General features: G+C 39.9%; 3 protein-coding genes across 33 annotated transcripts in view; 1 reads left to right on the top strand and 2 right to left on the bottom strand.

Annotated features, from left to right (window-relative positions):
* The window catches only part of LOC112244872 (nuclear pore complex protein DDB_G0274915), a 710,200-nt gene that overhangs the window by 658,039 nt on the left and 31,556 nt on the right, over positions 1 to 20,605 (top strand). The gene's annotated exons all lie outside the window — the stretch shown is intronic.
* Positions 1 to 20,605, bottom strand: part of LOC112244881 (mucin-5AC-like) — a 63,566-nt gene that overhangs the window by 23,757 nt on the left and 19,204 nt on the right. The window lies entirely within an intron of this gene.
* LOC112244882 (mucin-3A) lies at positions 103 to 10,746 on the bottom strand. Of its 9 annotated transcripts, none has more exons than XM_042299542.1 (18): positions 10,521 to 10,745; positions 10,177 to 10,203; positions 7,264 to 7,551; positions 6,710 to 6,991; positions 4,767 to 5,078; positions 4,569 to 4,625; positions 3,985 to 4,047; positions 3,793 to 3,846; positions 3,485 to 3,532; positions 3,241 to 3,318; positions 2,994 to 3,050; positions 2,786 to 2,878; positions 2,606 to 2,624; positions 2,466 to 2,497; positions 2,321 to 2,361; positions 1,552 to 1,618; positions 1,198 to 1,238; positions 103 to 959 (listed from the first exon to the last, which is right to left on the bottom strand). In XM_042299542.1, exons 1-18 carry the CDS (start codon positions 10,576 to 10,578, stop codon positions 867 to 869), a joined length of 1,710 nt encoding a protein of 569 aa, XP_042155476.1. In that variant the 5' UTR covers positions 10,579 to 10,745; the 3' UTR covers positions 103 to 866. The 9 variants fall into 9 exon arrangements, with proteins under 9 accessions (XP_042155476.1, XP_042155478.1, XP_042155479.1 ...); XM_042299544.1 differs by having other exon boundaries at positions 3,241 to 3,294; positions 10,521 to 10,744; XM_042299545.1 differs by having other exon boundaries at positions 3,793 to 3,816; positions 10,521 to 10,744.

Genomic DNA, 20,605 nt, shown 5'->3' with positions numbered 1-20,605 from the left:
GGCACAGAGATGAGGTAGTCAATAAAAATCATGTTAAATACTATTATTGCACACAGAGTGAGTCCATGCAAGGTATTACTCAATTTATTTTGGATTTCCATAACAAAGTAATTGAATACTTAATGACATTTTTTTTTTTTTTACATAATTCCACTTTGAATTTATGTGGTATTGTTTGTAGGCCAGTGACATAAAAAAAAATCTAAATTTCATACATTTTAAATTCAGGCTGTAACATAACAAAATTTGAAAAAGGTCAAGGGGTGTGAATACTGTCTGAAGGTATTGTATGTTTTACCATTTAGATATAAAAGCACTTTATGTATATAGTCCCCCCAATTCAAGAAAGTCAAGAAAGTATTTGGACAAATTAATTTATAGTGTATTAAAGTAGTCAAGCATTATGTATTTTGGTCCTAAATTCTTTGCACCCAATAAATGTATCAAGCTTGTGACTCAACAAACTTGAGTTTGTATGCATTTGCAGTTTGTTTTGGTTGTGGATTATGTTTTGCACAATAGGAAATTAATTCTATCCAACTGTTATGGAAGAAGGTATCAAACAGTCAACATAATATACTTAAATACAGTAGATTTAGCATTTACTAGGGAGAAGAAATAAGAAAAATGCTCAAAGGGGAGTATGCCCCATACCCCTCCAAAATATAAATATTAACACAGTAAGAGATATTATGGATAGACATGTAACAGAAATCAGTTGTCCATGTGTAATACAGTAGAAATATTACCTGTTAACCAACTTATTTACAGTAAGTGGATGAGTGATAATAAAGGATGTCGTGTGAGAAAGAATGTATTTGTGTGACATGTGTGAGACATAGATACAGAAAGCCAGAGGTGTAGTTTCAGTGTGTCTGCAGAAGGCTGTACAGCCCATCAGACTGGGCTGAGGATGCTGGTCTGTCGGGGATTGAGCTGTATATGTGGTACGTATCAGACTAGAGAAAAGAAACAGATTCAGTTTAGGGCTTTGAATCTACAGTACAGTAAATGTAATTCATAAGGGGTATTTTATGAGGATGTAAGACCAATCGTAAACTGAAAGTCAAAACACAGTGAGAGAAAGAGAGATACTTTTATCCTCGAGTCAGTCTGCCTGTGAAAACAATGCTATATACAATTATAATATAACAATATAATATAATACAATGAATAGGACATTTGTGCTGTACTTACATGTTCATTTGCAAATGCCTGTGTATCCACATCAACGGGACCTGAGGGGGATCATGTGTATATTACATGTCTACATTGCATGTGTGTTTTTTAGTCGAGTTTGCCCTCTTGTGTTAGTAACAGCCAAACAGAAGTGCAAGTAACAAGGCTTGATGTAATTTCACACTTCTCCTCGTGTCTCAAACCCCCTGCAGATCTACAGATCTATTCTCATGCTGCTGATGCTCTGACACATTCATTTCTGTTTTAAGTGTTATATATGCGTTTTGATAAGTTTGATATGGTTAGGCCCAAAGTTTAAGCATGTACAGCAGCTGTGCACTTGCAGATGGTCCCGAGATCTGAGGGACAAACCTGAGGGCATGAACATGGACAGTACAGAAGTGATCTGAGAATCGTTTCCAGCATCTCCTGAATCCACCTGTAGTAGAGAGAGAGGGAGAAGAAGAGAGAGAAAATAGAGACTTTTTATCCTCCAGTCTAAAAACTGTCTGTCTATTCTATTCTCTAACTCGTGACATGAACGGCACCCTCCTTTGTATCACAGGAAGTGTTAGTCGGATTTGTGTCATTCTGAGATCTACACGTCATTCCGAGATCTACACATGTCCAATGCAATCAAAAATAGTTTATACGACTAAACTCTGTACTTACTTAGGAACACATTTACAAGGTTTAACATGAATTAATACATTAAGAAATTATTTCTGGTGAAGAACATCGTATTTGGTAATAAATACAAATATAAATAATAAATCCATCTTTATATGGTAATTATAAATATTACCATATAAATACAGCTGTTAGTTTGATCCTTTGAACATTCATATGTTGAAGCACTACTAATGTAACATTAAGGTCTTGATCCTCAGATCAGACAGACAAAGGGCAGAGGATGCTGGTGAGAGGAGTTATAGGAGGATGGGCTCATTGTAATTGTTGAAATGGAATTAATGGAATGGAGTCAAACACGTAGTTTCAATGTATGTGATGTGTTTGACTCCGTCCCATTAATTCCATTCCAGCCATTACAATGAGCCTGTCCTCCTATAACTCATCCCACCAGCCTCCTCTGTCAGAGGGGTACATGTGTACAGATTCCACTGTAATGTAGAATAATCACCATGACTCCACTGCTCACCGCTCCCATAGACACCAAATCATCTACAACAGAAACACATTGAAAATTGAATTACAGTTCTTGTACATGAGAGTATATAGTTAGTTGTATGTATGTGTATGTTTGATGTATTTTGTTTGGAACATACATTGTCTGTGATCATCCTGTCTGGCTGTAGGTCTGTACAACATAAAAGTATAAGAAGGTTGTGGTAAGAACATCTCATCATGGACAATACAGAACTAAAGGTTGATACAATCTGCATCACATTCACAAGGGAATTCTTACCTCTGAGAATTGGTTTTCTCTGAAAAACAAATGAGGCTAAATTAATTCAATTGAATATAGTCTAACCTATACAATATGATCAAACTGAGTTGATGAATTAACCCATGCCAAAGGCACTTACATTAATGTTAGCACGGTAAATTTTCAAATGATTTGTTTTGCAGAATCAAATGTACTCACTGGTCCTCCTGCAGAGACAGACAGCTGTCAATCCTACCAGGAACACGCCCATTCCAGAAGCCACACCCACTGCTGCCTGCCATAATTGCCCCACTATTTGATGACATGATGACATAAGGAGAGGTCATCAGCTCTTGTTCTTCTAAGAAAATGTGCACAGCTCTGTTTTCAAATGTGTGAGAAAAGACAGCTAGACAAGGATACTTACACAGAATGCTTTCTTGACTGTTTGATTCCACTTCACTTTCTGTGGAGCTTTGACCTCCTGGGCACATGCAAGAGAGAAGGACAACTTAATAACAGAGTTATGTAAATATTTCTAAGAAGAGACAAATTGTTTGATTAATTCTAAAGCTTTGACTGAATTTACATTTGGCTATATTTGCAAAATTGGTCTCTGCTTTAATAGACAAAAATATTTATCAAACTAAATTAAACCTATTGGCTAAACTTACTTTCAGTTGGACTCGCTGGGGTGTCAGTGGTCAAAGTAGAGCAAACAGTCGACCCTGATGCAAAGCACATCATTGGATCTGATTATTAAAAAAAGACATCTAAATGTGTTGATTTTAATCAATCAAATATCAACCTCTTTTTGTAATGAGGCAAATTTGTGATGTGGAAAAAAACATGGAGAAGATAAAGCTACTCTATTTGTTTTACTTATATTTGCTAACTAGATAAAGATGACTAAGAGACCTGATGAAGGATTCACTGCCCTGCTCGGAGTCAAAGGGGAGGTCAAACCTGGTGAGAAGATATTACTCATATTACACAAGAACAAATGAAAGTTAATGTAATATCTAAGGTCTTTCAAGAAGCATGAAGAGAGAAGTACACTACACATTACCTACAAATCAGATGGACTAAAAGTGGTAAAAAATCTGGACTGAAATTACAAGCAGCTATGAATACATCTATTAGTTAACCGGTCAGAGCTTTAGTGAATGAATGTGAACAAAGATATTGTATTTGCAAACTAAGTTATAATTGGTTGATCTACTTACTGGTAGATGGTGTCACTGTGGTGTCTGGGGTAAAAGTACAAGTAACAGTTGAAACTAGTGGGAAGCAATATGATTACACAAGAATAAGGTTTTACATTCACATTTGGGTAACTTAATTTACAGGCCCGTAATCTAAACTCTTGACTGTATAATTACTATTTGCAGAGATGGTCATTTAGAGGCCCAACACACCTTCTGTAGGACTCGCTGTCGTGCTGGGCGGCAAAGTAGATCTAGGACCTGGAGTCAAACTCACTGAGAAAACACATAATAATGAAATTAGCATTTTATGAATGATCATATTAATGATTATCATGGTGTTTTTGGCCTTTTGAAATACCATCTTTTCAAAGTGGGAAAAGTAGGACTATAAAATCACTATGGACAGATTGCTTCCTTCCCTGGTAGATTATATTTCTCCTCATTATAGAGATGATAAGACCAATTCATAAGGTGATCAAGTCTTTCAGGACAGATAAGGTGTTGATTGTTGTTGACAGCTTCCTAGAATAAAGTCACCATGTTATCTAACAGCAGAAGCCTAACAGCGTATAGATACGAGCTAAACACTCGACTAGATGAACACAGACATTATAATACTTGTGCTGATGATCCCAGACGTTGGTGTTGAGGCTGGTGTCATATCTATAGAACAGCTTAATTATCGAACAGAACAGCTTCATTTACACATTAACACAACTATTCTTATTGCTGAAACGTGTGTTGCTATAAAAATAAAAGCAGTGCCACTTTAAAAGCACAAATGTGTAGTCTAACTGCTATAGAAGGTGTCTGTATAGTTGTTGAATCACTGATGTGAACTCCCACCAGATCTGAAATCATTTGGGATTGAAATGTGGTATTTAGTTCTTTGGTCAGAATTAATATAGTCATACTAAGAAGATGCTGAAATAAAAGTGAGTCAGATCATGAAGACCTGCAGCACTGATAGATTTGTTTAGATAATGACTCACCTGTAAAGCTGTACCCATCACTGCGTGGAGAGAGAGAGTTTGGTCCTGAGCTCAATCTGTAGTCACAGCTCACCTCCTTACGCCTCACTGACTGTAGACGACTGATCAGATCACTATGTTTTGGAGTGAATTGACAGAACCACTGTTTGGATGCTGAGGTGGCTTTTCTCTTCATGATCTTTGCTGTGAAGGATGGCTGACTCTCCTCTCCAACATACAGGTTACAGGTAGTGTCAGGACTGACGGATCCAGGAATCAAACAGATGATGTTGAAGTCCTCATCAAAATGTACTGTAATGTCTGGTTTTGGATCTGTTGGGAAAGGACAGAGACTCCCTTTTGCATCACTCTTTTTGAATGTAATGTGTATGTCACAAGTGACACTCTTACTAAACAAGAGCCTGCCATTCTCTTTAAATTAACTAACAGCATGTCTTATTTGATATCATTCCTATTTATGAGTGCCATTTAATCATGTGTGCTGTGTGTTTACAACGATTGCCTTTCACTTAATTCCTTACATTCTCACCTGTGAATCAAATTGAATCGCATGGACTATTTTGCTTGCTGTGATTCCAAAAATTAACACAGACTAAACTAACATTGAGACGATTCTCTATCACCTTCTCCCTCCCTAAACAAATTGCTAAACACGCCCCAGAACTAGAGTTAAAAAGGAACTGAACCAGGGACATCTCGACCGACTTGCTTCTCGTTTCCGCTGGTCGCCTGCTGTGGGAAAGACACAAATCACAAAGCTCTTTATAACACTACTGAAGGAAAGTGCTTGTTTCAAACGTGAGTGTGACCCCAATTGTTGGCCAGTACGTGCTCTAATTGTATGTTTTCTGTCCCCCACGACTATAGACACGGGGGACACGCTTGACGCCGCTGAGAGGCTACACCCAACTCTAATACACAGCCAGGCCGGTGCAGAGTGAGGGACAGAAGGCGACCTACCACTGAACACCAAACCAGCAATTGACTACCAGACCAGCCATCGACTAACGATCCCTGCTCAGGAGGAAGAGCCGAACCCTGTTCGGGTAGAGCCGAACTAATCCTGCTCGGGGAAAACCGAAGGAAAAAACCCTGCTCGGAAGGACCAGAATGAACATTGGCCACCAATCGGGAGTCAACCGCTGTGTTAGTTTGTCCCGTTGCTTCTAGTTAGCCTACAGAACTAAATCCCAGACTATTTACATGTTTCTAATAGGACCGTAGTGATACTGTGTAAGGCTGAGTTTATAAAGAACCTTTGATTGTACTTTGGCCTCTCTGTGGTTGTTTGTGTGGGATCTAAGAACTCTACTTTTGACATGAACATTTCAAATATTCTATGGATTTATTGTCTTCACAACAAACATTTTGAAATGACATTGGATGAGATTGTGATTTAAACAGAATCATTTAAGACAATCTGAATAATAATTTCTTACCAAGAATAGTAAGGGAGACAGAACCACTGTGCGTCGATGTATAGTGAGTTTCTACTGTGTAAAAACATCTCAGTTTGATCTCAACAGATGAACTTTGACCTGCCCACGAGAGCAGCTCAGTCCCTGTCAGTGACCTCGTACAGGGTGAGGGTTTAGGTAACACTGAGACACAGATCCAGATGGGGGAGTCTGACAGCTCAGCTGAACTGAGTCTCTCTCTCTGATGACTGTAGAACTGACTGTCAGCCTGGGAGGAGGTGGGTCTCTTTGAACTTTGCATTTAAAAAAACATTACAGATAATCCATACATACTAACAGTATGGAAAATCCATTAATAAAATGTTCAACTATGTCAGCATTTATGTTTTAACAAAGTACAGTAAATCCTATCATTATGTGCAATGAAGACGTTTGGGAAATACGACAGAAGATCTCATTTTCAGAACGAGCATAATTAATACGGTATAACAGTGAAGTGTATCATTGTTTAAACCACCTACTTACCCTGAACAGTGACTGAGACAGGGTCACTAAAAGGAGATGTGTGAGACTTCCATACAGTGTAGTAACACGTCACTTTGACCACAGCTGGAAATGTTGGACCAGACCTCTTGAGCAGCTCAGTTCCTGTTATTGTCTGAGTACAGGATGAGTCTGGAGGATTCTCTCCCCCCTCTATGTTGAAGTAACAGTGAGACACAGGGAGAGATGGAGGAGTCTCACAACTGAGCTGAACTGATTCTGTCTCTCTGATGACTGTAGAACTCACTGTCAGCTGGGGAAGGTCTGTGAGAATAGGGGGATTACGCATTTAGCATTTTGTGGTTTTGAGAAATTTACTGACAGACTAATCCCTCCTTGTTATTTCAGACTTAAGGATCTTGAGTCAATTACTTTATGCAGCGACAGTATGGGAAATTAAGGAGATATAATATATTGCTTGATTGCTTCATGTAATAGATTATGACAACACACAGTATGATAACATATCCCAAGAGGAACATGGTAATGATGGCCCAACAGTACATTGTTTACAACCATTCAAATAGTCTTCTTACCCGTAATTGTGACTGTTGACGGCTCACTGTATATGGATCTAAACTGTGAACCTTTAGCACTGTACTGACATTGGATTTTGACCTCAGCTGGTGAACTCTGACCTGTCCACCTCACCAGTAGTGTTCCTGTGAGTGTCTGTTGACAGGGTGATGAAAGGGTGAATTCTACTTTCCCCTCTATTTTGAAGTAACACTCAAAGACAGGTGGAGGAGTCTGACAGTTCAGCTGAACTGAGTCTCTCTCTTTGATGACGGCAGGAATCACTGTTAGACTGGGCTGAGGAAGATCTGTGAGATCAGAGAGATGATGGAGTGTCTTTTTTAATTGAATTATAAATTCATTTTCAATGTTTAACGACTCATACAGATAATGTACCACGTAATATTATGAGTTTGAAAGAGAAAAACAATTCAGACACTGTAATAAATAAACAATGAGAGCCTGTGCCAGGAACAGCCCTTAGGAGGGAGTTATCACACAATAATCCTCGGCTTTGATGGCCATTTGGCTTTTGTAAAACGTTTGCCAACATTTAAACAAAAGATTAAGGACATGTCTTTCATTAAAGACGTATTATTGTTCTGAGTAAATGTGTTTTATTTTCATCCTTCCACCAGGACATATGCTCATTTTGGAACGTTGCTAAATGGGCACAGCCAAACAACGGAAGTGATGGATTTCTTTCTGACCAGAACTGTCCCAGAGCTTGGGGAGGTGTGTCTGCGCTTGTGCTGCAGCGGCAGGTGCACAAGACAAAACTTTACCAGCATCACACATATCGGTGAATCACTGTGACATATGAAATACAAGTGATAGTGTAATCAATCTGTAATAACTACGTAAAAAAGTAACGAATGTGTTAAATGATTATGTGACATACAGTCATATCCAGGTCCTGATTGGTCAACAAGCTGATTTGACCCTTCAAATATTGTTATTTGACGCTTCAAACAGTGATATTTCACGTGTATCTTTATTGAAATGCAAAGACCCAAATGACGTTCCATACTTTCCAGTGAACAACACACTGATGTCACGTACAGATGCGTGTGACTCTTGGCTGCAGTAAGAAAGCCACTCCATCTGCGCCCGTTCAACATAGCCTAGATTTACGCTTTTATTAGATCTAAACAAAATAACTTTTGGGGGGCTCTCCTAACGCTTACAATGATGTGTTGATTCTTGCTTGAACAGTCACTAAAATTACATTCTGTTGTGATCTTTGTAAAATAACTATTTTAGCTAGAATGCTAAACACTCACTGACATGGCCATAGGCTGCAGCAAAAGATAGCCAAAGAGACATTTTACTGGTTGAAGTTGAAGTTATTTTTAAGTATAATGCAGTTGATTTGCGATGATGACACAAACATTATATTAAGCAGGTCATTCATACGAGCCTTAAACTCCAATTTGAATCCAAAAGTAGTGTGAGATGCACTGTTATGCAACATGTAAATAGAGGCATTTTTTTGTTGGCGTTCTAGAAAAACTCCCCCATGTTCTGTCACCATAGTGGATTGAGCAGTCAAATGGAATAGTGAATAGACTATTTTTTGTCTTTGCAAACGTTGCCGCAGGAGGGCGATGCGCACAACGTTTGCAAACACAAAAAAATAGTCTATTCACTATTCCATTTGACTGCTCAATCCACGATCCCATCAGACAACCAGACATCCCCAGGCAATTTATAAACTTGATCTCTACTGTAAAAAGTATTTAGATATTATATCCCATTTATTTTAGACTGGCATTTGTTTTTCAACTGTGTAGATTTGTATTCACCTTGCTGTCTGTCTCCGATATTTGCAACATTGTTTCAATATTGAATTTGGATCATCTCCAGCTGTCACATAGTAATGAATGAATGTGTCGGGATGAGACAGTCTGGCAGCTTTTCTTAGCCAGTCAAAATCATGAATCAGTATCATTTTTATGGATATATTCAAAGATACGACAAAAGAAAAACACGAAATGCAGCTAGTTTACTGTCATTCCAGCTTCAGTTTGAAGTGATTATGTTAACTGTGTACTGTAGTGAGCTAGCTCCACTGAATAATGTCCTGGAGAGAGAGCAGATTCTCTATGCCAGGCAAAATCTCACATCGAGTCATTAGCTCATTGTTATGGATGTACCCCCCAAAAAAGATCTATAGAAAACAGCTTAAACAAATGCAAATACAGCTTCTTTGCTGTTATTCTGGCTGCACTGTTTGACGTGACAGTGTTAACAGTGTTAGCTAGCAAGCAAGGAATAATAACGTTGACAGCCATCATGGATCGACCAGCTGCCTTGGGTACCAACCCTAGATTTGTGTCAGGATTACACTGAATATACCAAACAGTCGGACCATGGATTTAACAATGTTTCAAAAGCATTCCACAGGGATGACGACCAATTTTGACTTCAATCCTTCCCACAGTTGTTTCAAGTTGGCAGGATGTCCTTAGGGTGGTGGACCATTCTTGATACACACAGGAAACTGTTGAGCTTGAAAAACCCAGCACTGATGCAGTTCTGGCACCTTCTACCATACCCCGTTCAAAGGCACTTAAATGTTGCGTCTTGCCCTTTCCCCCTCTGAATAGCACACATACACAATCCATGTCTTTAACCTGTCTCCTCCCCTTCATCTATTTACTGATTTAAGTGGCTTTAATAAAATGACATTAATAAGGGATCATAACTTGCACCTGGATTTTCCTGGTCAGTCTATGTCATGTAAATATTTTGTATAGCCAGTGTATACAGCATCTCATGGAAGGATGAAATCATATGAATAAATTAATCAAAATAACGTTATTATTGAAAATATGTCAATCATTATTTGAATATTTTGGTAACCCGTTGTTTTGTCTGGTAGCCCAAAAAGTTACATATTGCAGCTTTAAATCCATAATAATGATACTGACCTTTGGCTTTGAGGAACTGGAAGGTATCTAGGCATAACAAAATGGGTCATTATCATGCTCTTTTTGCCATTATGAAAAATAAGAAAACATGAGATGGGATCACTTTACACAAGCTGGCGAAGCAGAACAGTCTGTAATGCATTCACAGCCATGTTATCAAGCAGTGGTCATTCTTATCTGTACAACATGTAAAATAATGACTAGGATGATCAATGGAATAAGACACACTTATTATAACCATAACATGTTGAAATATTAAGAGTTCCTAAAGTAAAAGACTAAAAGAGGGGAAAGAAGAATGAAATATCCTGTCGTACAAACAGATGGAAGGAAAAATAACTCACCGAAAAGGAGGATGAGCAAAAACAGACGACCAGCCATATCAGGGATGAACAATATCATTTTTTAGACAGCTACATACATACTGTTAGTCTGACATCACAGAAGATGGTGGCAGTGACTGGGACAAAGATGAAATGTTTCAATAGAAAAGCAGATGTGGAGCTTGTTCACAGGAAAACCACAGATGTCTCATATGGCAACTGTGGGCTAATGTTATGTTGCAGAGGACAAGGAGGCTGAACATTCAGAATCATGTATCAGTAATTATTTTTAGGTTCTAAAGCTGTCTGTCTTTAACAGATGTTATTTTATATCATTATTGCCGATAATTTGATTTTTTAAACCAACAAACTAACGTGTCTTTCTGAGAAAAATATTTATCTTCGACTTTTTGTTTTAAGTTTTTAACAGCACAAAGTTTAACTACAAAAACCCTGCATTTGTGGTTGAGAGTTTGATGATCTCTAAAATGTAGAAGGGTTTTCATATTTCATTTATGTTTGGTGAGTCATGTTTAATAATATGCCAGAGCAGTGACGGTAAACTGATAAGCGCAGTAAAGGAAAGGATGGAAGGAAGGAAGGAAGGAACGGAGGAGGGAAGAAAAAGCGATTTCACACTACTCGGACTGATCAGTTTACCTTGAATGCTCTAACTGGTACCTAAATGTCAGCGCCTGTTCAGGTAAACCGCATGCTTTGCTGCGGTGTTGCTTGAAGTGCAAAACATTGAATGTGTGTAGGCTGAGAATGCAGTTACTGTTTTTAAACTAATGTTTTTATATAGCCTAACTTTGAGATGAACCGTTTGATCATACCACCTAAAGAAAAAGCAGCAGGCGCCGAAGAAGTAACTTCACTTACTGATGTGCCCAAAAAATATGAAAAAGTGTCAGGAAAAGCTAAATCAGGTTTGTAAAACCATGTGCGGTTTAGGCCAATTTGAGTAGCCTAATTTTACGGCTATTTGGTTAGATTACGGTTGATACATTTGTTTATTTCATTGTTAGAAACCAGCAAAGCACCTGCTGTGGCACGAAAAACTCCTCTTCGTCCACCTACGATGGTGTTGGTTAAAGAAGCATTGAAGGAGTTGGACTCTCGAAAAGGGGTCTCCTCACAGGCCATTCGCAGCTACGCAACAGAGAAATAATCATCCGTGGACCTGGTAAGGTTGAAGTACATGACATGCAAGACACTGAAAAAAGGAATCGAGGGCGGGGTATTGGTGAGGACATCAACTCGATAGCAAATGGCTAAATCTTCTTAAAGTAAATGCCCAATGTTTCCAGATTTCTATGAAATATGACCTATAATTTACAATATTAGTGAAATGGTTTTCCTTCCCAAAAATTGTAATTGAGTATGTTAATGTTGTAACTACCCATCCCGGATCCGGGAGCGTAATCATCAACTGACATGAATTAGCATAACGCAACGGACATAAATATTACTAGAAAATATTCATATTCATTAAATCACAAGTGAAATATATTGAAACACAGCTTAGCCTTTTGTTAATCACCCTGTCATCACAGATTTTGAAAATATGCTTTACAGCCAAAGCAAGACAAGCATTTGTGTAAGTTTATCGATAGCCTAGCATAACATTATGCCTAGCTAGCAGCAGGCAACCTGGTCACGAAAATCAGGAAAGCAATCAAATTAAATCGTTTACCTTTGATGAGCTTCGGATGTTTTCACTCACAAGACTCCCAGTTAGATAGCAAATATTATTTTTGTAGACGAAATAACTCCGTTAGTTCTTCACTTTGGCTGAGAATTCGACCGGAAATTGCGGTAACGACAAAGCCGAAAAATATTCAAAATTAGCTCCATAATATCGACAGAAACATGTCAAACGTTGTTTATAATCAATCCTCAAGGTGTTTTTCAAATATCTATTCGATAATATAGCAACCGGGACAGATGGCTTCTCAGTAGGAAAGAGAGAAACAATGGCCGCATTTGTCCCTCACACACAAAACACTCTGAGAGACTCCAGCTGACCACTGACGCAATGTTGACGTTCAGGCTAATTTTTCAAAATGAAAGCCTGAAACTATGTATTGTGACACTAGACACATTAGGGAAGCCATAGAAAAAGGAATCTGGTTGATATCTCATTCACTGCTCAATAAGGATGCATAGGAACGCAGAGGTTTCTAAATAAGAGTCACTTCCTGATTGGATTTTTCTCAGGCTTTCGCCTGCAATATCAGTTCTGTTATACTCACAGCTGTCAATTATATGCATATTCTAGCATCTTGTCCTGACAAAAAGCCTGTTTACTTTGGGTACGTTATTTTTCCAAAAATGAAAATAGTGGCCTCTAGATTCAAGAGGTTAAAACAGCTTTCCTGTTTGAATTGTGGTTTTTATTTATATATTACTACATTGGGCAATTAAATACAATTTCCAGTGGCACACTGACTCACGTAATGATGAAGCCACCATATGCTACTACTCACAGTGATGGCCAATGCGCTCCTCTTGGCAATAGCCTATCTCAAGATGAGCTACTTTGAAAAAATAGTGCTGCTAGTCACAAAAAAATGGGAGTTGAGAATTATATTGGTTCTACAGACTGTCTTCTATTTTCAGCAGTAGACATTTGCTTTCCAAACTATGTTTTTCCCACGATTTTAATCAATCAAATATCAACCTCTTTTTGTAATGAGGCAAATTTGTGATGTAAAAAAAAACATTAACATGGAGAAGATAAAGCTACTCTATTTGTTTTACTTATATTTGCTAACTAGATAAAGATGACTAAGAGACCTGATGAAGGATTCACTGCCCTGCTAGGGGTCAAAGGGGAGGTCAAACCTGGTGAGAAGAGATTGCTCATATTACACAAGAACAAATGAAAGTTAATGTAATATCTAAGGCCTTTCAATAAGCTTAAAGAGAGAAGTACACTACACATTACCTACAAATCAGATGGACTAAAAGTGGTTAAAAATCTCGACTGAAATTACAAGCAGCTATGAATATATTTATTAGTTAACCGGTCAGAGCTTTAGTGAATAAATGTGAACAAAGATATTGTATTTGCAAACTAAGTTATAATTGGTTGATCTACTTACTGGTAGTTGGTGTCAGTGTGGTGTCTGGGGTAAAGGTACAAGTAACAGTTGAAACTAGTGGGAAGCAATATGATTACACAAGAATACGGTTTTACATTGACATTTGGTTCACTTAATTTTACAGGCCCGGACTCACTGTCGTGCTGGGAGGCAAAGTATATCTAGGATCTGGAGTTAAGCCCGCTGAGAAAACTAGCATTTTATTCATGATCGTATTAATTATCATCATGGTGTTGTTGGCCTTTTGAAATACCTTCATGACTTGTCTTTCAAAGTGGGAAAAGTAGGACTATAAAATCACTATGGACAGATTGCTTCCTGCCCTGGTAGATTATATTTCTCCTCATTATATAGATGATAAGACCAATTCATAAGGTGATCAAGTCTTTCAGGACAGACAAGGTGTTGATTGTTGTTGACAATTACTCAAGGCTTTGATCAAGTGCACACTAGTGCCACCTGCTGATCATCGAATTTAGAGCAGCCAAATTATTATAGATTATGTCCCACACCCCATAGAGTGTGTGTGCAGTGTAGCCTTTTTGTCTTCTTCCAATCAGGTGGTTGTTTGACGAAACAAAGCTTTGGACGTCATTGATCACATGCTTGTGATAAGGTGATCTGGGCATCGGCACACCGCGATTTCAACGCATACCTCAGAGCTCAGGCATCAAACATAACATCACTATACCGGATGAGTCCACAACATTATTTAGATACAAATTAACAGAATATAAAAATGTTTAAAGTGAGATCTCCACTGGACAGTTACTTTAATAGGCTCCTTGTGGGAACTAGGCTTTGTTAACCCAAGTCATTAAATCAAGAATAATGTGATCCAAGGTGAATGGACTGCAGCAGCAGAGTGACTGCACTCCTTTTATCCACTTTGTATGTTTTTAAATAAAGCAGCTTTTTGTACAACTTGTTTGTGGCATTTAAGTGTAGACCGAGCTGCTGTAAAATATCATCTCCACTTTTCCTGTAGAGAAGTGTTGGTGGTAGCTAAGGCTTTGTAAAGATGTTTAATGATTCACTGATGCAAGTTTATATATAAAATATCTATATCTACACTGTATGTAGGTATATATATATATATAAAGCTGTTAAGTTCTTGTGTCTTGCACCTGCTTAATCAGTACCCTCTTCTGCCAGATTAATTGTATCACTAGTACAGTGACTTCCCGGTTCCTGGAAAATAATGACGCTTGATGGTTGTTTTCTATACAGTCAGGACTTTGTTGTTCATCCATCATAGGTTGATGACCATGGCACGATTCGTTGGGAAAATCTGGTACAGTGAGTGTGCAGATGGTTGAGATCCATCTGAGCCTGGAACACACTGGACATGATATCTTGGTACCAGTCTCCTGAGGGACGACCCTGATACTGGTCTTTCACTGTTCTCTCCACCATGGAATTGTTGATGCTGCTGGTTTGTGGTAGCAGTCTTTCTATACAGTTAGAACTAACCATCTCAAAACAAACATTTCCCATAACTATGAAGCTATGGGAAGTTATTCAAAACTTTTCTGTTATGGGTCAGTGCCCACAATTGTGCAATGCAACATGTTGTACCACTTCAGTTTGTCCACAAGGGGGTGCAATAACTAATTGGGTCTTCAGTTTGGTATTCAAAGGTACCCAACCCAGAGCATTGCTGTCCGCTGGTGCTACTTGTTCTTTATTCCCTGGAAGTTTAACCAGCTTTTACTCAACCACCCCTAAGGAGAAGAATAAATCATTAATGCTGTGGACCTCAAGGCCTGGATTTGAAAAAGGATACACAGGAAGAGAGCATAGGCAACGCCATTGAAGCTGTCACATATATTTTATTTTTTTATTTCACCTTTATTTAACCAGGTAAGGTAGTTGAGAACAAGTTCTCATTTGCAACTGTGACCTGGCCAAGATTAAGGAAAGCAGTGCAACAGAAACAACAACACAGAGTTACACATGGAATAAACAAGCGTACAGTCAATAACACAATAGAAAAAAAGAAAGTCTATTTACAGTGTGTGCAAATGGCATGAGGAGGTATGGCAATAAATAGGCCATAGTAGCAGTGTAATTACAATTTAGCAGATTAACACTGGAGTGATAGACGAGCAGATGATGGTGTGTAAGTGATGATATTGGTGTGCAAAAGAGCATAAAGGTAAATAAAAACAATGTGGGGATGAGGTAGGTAGATTGGGTGGGCTATTTACAGATGGTCTATGTACAGCTGCAGCGAACAGTTAGCTGCTCAGATAGCTGATGTTTAAAGTTAGTGAGGGAAATGTAAGTCTCCAGATTCAGCCATTTTTGCAATTCGTTCCAGTCACTGGCAGCAGAGAACTGGAAGGAAAGGCGGCCAAAGGAAGTGTTGGCTTTGGGGATTACCAATCAGATGTACCTGCTGGAGCACGTGTTACGGGTGGGTGTTGTTATCGTGACCAGTGAGCTGAGATAAGGCAGAGCTTTACCTAGCATAGACTTGTAGATGACCTGGAGCCAGTGGGTCTGGCGACGAATATGTAGTAAGGGCCAGCCAACTAGAGCATACAGTTCGCAGTGGTGGGTGGTATAAGGTGAGTTGGTAACACAACTGATGGCACTGTGATAGAATGCATCCAATTTGCTGAGTAGTGTATTGGAAGCTATTTTCTAGATGACATCGCCAAAGTCGAGGATTGGTAGGACAGTCAGTTTTACGAGGGTAAGTTTGGCAGCGTGAGTGAAGGAGGCTTTGTTGTGAAATAGAAAGGCAATTCTAGATTTGATTTTGGATTGGGAGATGTTTGATATGAGCCTGGAATGAGAGTTTACAGTCTAGCCAGACACCTAGGTATTTGTAGTTGTCCATGTATTCTAGGTCAAAACCGTCCAGAGTAGTGATGCTAGTCGGGCGGGCGAGTGCAGGCAGCGAATGGTTGAAAAGCATGCATTTGGTTTTGCTAGCGTTTAAGAGCAGTTGTAGGCCCCGGAAGGGGTGTTATATGGCATTGAAGCTCGTTTGGAGGTTAGTTAACACAGTGTTCAAAGAAGGTCCAGATGTATACAGAATGGTGTCGTCTGCGTAGAGGTGGATCAGGGAATCACCCGCAGCAAGAGACATCGTTGATATATACAGAGAAAAGAGTCGGCCCGAGAATTGAACCCTATTGTACCCCCATGGACACTGCCAGAGGTCCGGACAACATTTTACACACTGTACTCTATCTGCGAAGTAGTTGGTGAACCAGGCGAGGCAGTCATTTGAGAAACCAAGGCTATTGAGTCTACCAATAAGAATACAGTGATTGACAGAGTCGAAAGCCTTGGCGAGGTCGATGAAGACGGCTGCACGGTACTGTCTTTTATCGATGGCGGTTATGATATTGTTTAGTACCTTGAGCGTGGCTGAGGTGCACCCGTGACCAGCTCGGAAACCGGATTGCATAGCGGAGAAGGTACGGTGGAATTCGAAATGGTCAGTAATCTGTTTATTAACTTGGCTTTCAAAGACTTTAGAAAGGCAGGGCAGGATGGATATAGGTCTGTAACAGTTTGGGTCTAGAGTGTCATCGCCTTTGAAGAGGGGGATGACCGCGACTGCTTACCAATCTTTAGGGATCCCGGACGAAACGAAAGAGAGGTTGAACAGACTGGTAATAGGGGTTGCAACAATGGCGGTGGATAGTTTTAGAAAGAGAGGGTCCAGATTGTCTAGCCCAGCTGATTTGTACGGGTCCAGGTTTTGCAGCTCTTTCAGAACATTTGGGTGAAGGAGAAGCTGGGGAGGATTGGGCAAGTAGTTGCGAGGGGTGGGGAGCTGTTGGCCGGGATTGGGGTAGCCAGGAGGATAGCATGGCCAGCCGTAGAGAAATGCTTATTGAAATTTTATTGATTAATTAGATTATCATGGATTTATCGGTGGTGACCTTGTTGCCTAGCCTCAGTGCAGTGGACAGCTGGGAGGAGGTGCTCTTGTTCTCCATGGACTTCACAGTGTCTCAAAACTTTTGGGAGTTAGATCTACAGGATGCAAAATTCTGTTTGAAAAGCTAGCCTTTGCTTTCCTGACTGACTGTGTGTATTGGTTCCTGACTTCCCTGAACAGTTGCATATCGCGGGGACTATTCGATGCTATTGCAGTCCGCTACAGGATGTTTTTGCAAGAAAATGTCTTCCGTGTGTAAACAATTTCACTGGCTCCTCATCATCCTCCTCCTTTCCGCTAAGCCCGCCCTGTGTTGGCCTGGCTCCACCACATGCATCAGAGGCAGAGTACGGGTTTGTTAGTCAGTCGTCCCACGCCCCTCACACCAGGCCCCGCCTCTGTTCCTCATTGTTCAGGGAGCCCCGCCCCGCTGTCGCCTCCCTTCGTCACTCATTGAGAGAGCCCCACCCCTGTAGGTCAACTCGGGGACATCAGGAAGCGATCCAGTTACTGCGAGTTCACCTCCCAGTACCTCCTCAGGAAGGCGAGGAGGACGACGAAGAGCAGCATGGAGAAGGTGTGGCTGCGCGTCATTAAACTCTGTTTTAAAGTCACCATTGGCCTCATGGTAAAATCTCTGAGCGGGTTTCTTTCTCTCCAGCAACTAAGTTAGGAATGATTCCAGTATATTTGTTGTGACTGTTTATATTGATACCCCATCCAAAGTGTAATTGTGTAATTTTACCAATAAGTGTCCTTCTTTGTGAGGCATTAGACATCCTCCCATGGAAATATAACATGACAAGTGGGGTTTCATCACTGGTGAGATGCTTGTTGTAATGGTCAGAAGCATGAATACATTTCTCATAATGGTGATTTTGGAGGGAGAATTTAGTTGAGTTTTTTTATATCTTGCTAAAATTGTCTGGTAAAGTATTTGAATAGTTTCAGTTAGATGTATCTGAGGTTTGGTTCAACAGTACTTCTGTCAATCTCCTCAACACAACTAGTCTTTGAAATATGATAAGCTGAAGTTTCAGAAGGTCAGGATGCGGCAAGAGTCTCGTCTAACTTTCCACCCGACTGTGGTGTGTGTGTGTGTGTGGGTGCGTGTGCATGTGTGCACTCGTGCACCTGTTTGCAGGTGTGGATACGTGGCAGCATACATGTACTGGTTGGTATGTGATCTGTAGACTGTCTGTGACTGCTGCAGGAGAATGTAGGCATCTTTGCTTCCCTCACAGTAAAACTAACCACAATGCAGATAATCTGTAAATTGTCCTTTGAATAATATTTTTAGTCCAGGACTAAGCATTATCTGTCTCTGGGAAAATCAGGGGAGAAGGGCCTTGGTCCGGGAGGTGACCAAGAACCCGATGGTCACTCTGACAGAGCACCAGAGTTCCTCTGTGTAAATGGGAGAACCGTCCAGAAGGACAACCATCTCTGCAGTACTCCACCAATCAGGCTTTTATGGTAGAGTGGCCAGATGGAAGCCACACCTCAGTGAAAGGCACATGACAGCCCGCTTAGAGTTTGACAAACGGCACCTTAACGACTCTCAGACCATGAGAAACAATATTCTCTGGTCTGATGAAACCAAGATTGAAGTCTTTGGCCTGAATGCCAAGCATCACGTCTGGAGGAAACCTTGCACAATCCCTATGGTGAAGCATGGTGGTGGCAACATCATGCTGTGGGAATGTTTTCAGCAGCAGGGACTGGGAGACATGTCAGGATCGAGTGAATGATGAACAGAGCAAAGTACAGAGATCCTTGATGAAAACCTGCTTCAGAGCACTCAGGACCTCAGACTGGGGCAAAGGTTTTACCTTCCAATAGGATAATGACCCTAAGCACACAGCGAAGACAACGCAGGAGTGGCTTTCAGACAACTCTTTGAAAGTTCTTTATGTGGCCCTTCCAGAACCCGGACTTGAACCCGATCAAACATCTCTGGAGAGACCTGAAAATAGCTGTGCAGCAACGTTCCACCTCCAACCTGACAGAGCTTGAGAGGTTTTGCAGAGAAGAAGGGGAGAAACTCCCCAAATACAGTTGTGCCAAGCTTGTAGCGTCATACCCAAGAAGACTTGAAGCTGTAATTGCTGCCAAAGGTGCTTCAGCAAAGTACCGAGTAATGGATCTGAATACGTATTTAAATATCATTTTCAGTGTTGATGTCTAAAAACCTGTCTAAAAATCTGTTTTTGCTTTGTCATTATGGGGTATTGTGTGTAGATCAATGGGGGGGGGGGACTATTTCATCCATTTTAGAGAGGCTTTAACGTAACAAAATGTGGAAAAAGTCAAGGTGTCTGAATACTTTCTGAATGCGCTGTATATGGACTGAAAGAAACATTTAAGGAAAATAGCACCTTGATCTTCACCAATGGCCAGAAAAAGATGACAGAGACAACTTTACATAGTATTATCATAGCATTATCTTGAATAATCCAGATCAAATCATGTAAAATACTAACAAAGATGAGGGAATGGTCAAAGTCAATTTATTCTGCATACTTTTTTGTTTTACAGAAGAGAGCATTTCAAACAGAGAGAAAAAACATAGGATTTGTATTTGCTGTACCTTAAAGGTCTTACAGTGGGGAGAACAAGTATTAGATACACTGCTGATTCTGCAGATTTTCCTACTTACAAAGCATGTAGAGGTCTGTAATTTTTATCATAGGTACACTTCAACTGTGAGAGACAGAATCTAAAACAAAAATCACAGAAAATCACATTGTATGATTTGTAAGTAATTCATTAGCATTTTATTGCATGACATAAGTATTTGATCACCTACCAACCAGTAAGAATTCCGGCTCTCACAGACCTGTTAGTTTTTCTTTAAGAAGCCCTCCTGTTCTCCACTCATTACCTGTATTAACTGCACCTGTTTGAACTCGTTACCTGTATAAAAGACACCTGCCCACACACTCAATCAAACAGACTCCAACCTCTCCACAATGGCCAAGTCCAGAGAGCTGTGTAAGGACATCAGGGATAAAATTGTAGACCTGCACAAGGCTGGGATGGGCTACAGGACAATAGGCAAGCAGCATGGTGAGAAGGCAACAACTATTGGTGCA

This window comes from Oncorhynchus tshawytscha, linkage group LG02 (assembly GCF_018296145.1).
Source record: "Oncorhynchus tshawytscha isolate Ot180627B linkage group LG02, Otsh_v2.0, whole genome shotgun sequence".
Lineage (NCBI taxonomy): Eukaryota > Metazoa > Chordata > Actinopteri > Salmoniformes > Salmonidae > Oncorhynchus > Oncorhynchus tshawytscha.
The sequence above is the reverse complement of the archived record's forward strand: the minus strand, read 5'-3'. Positions and strand labels throughout refer to the sequence as shown.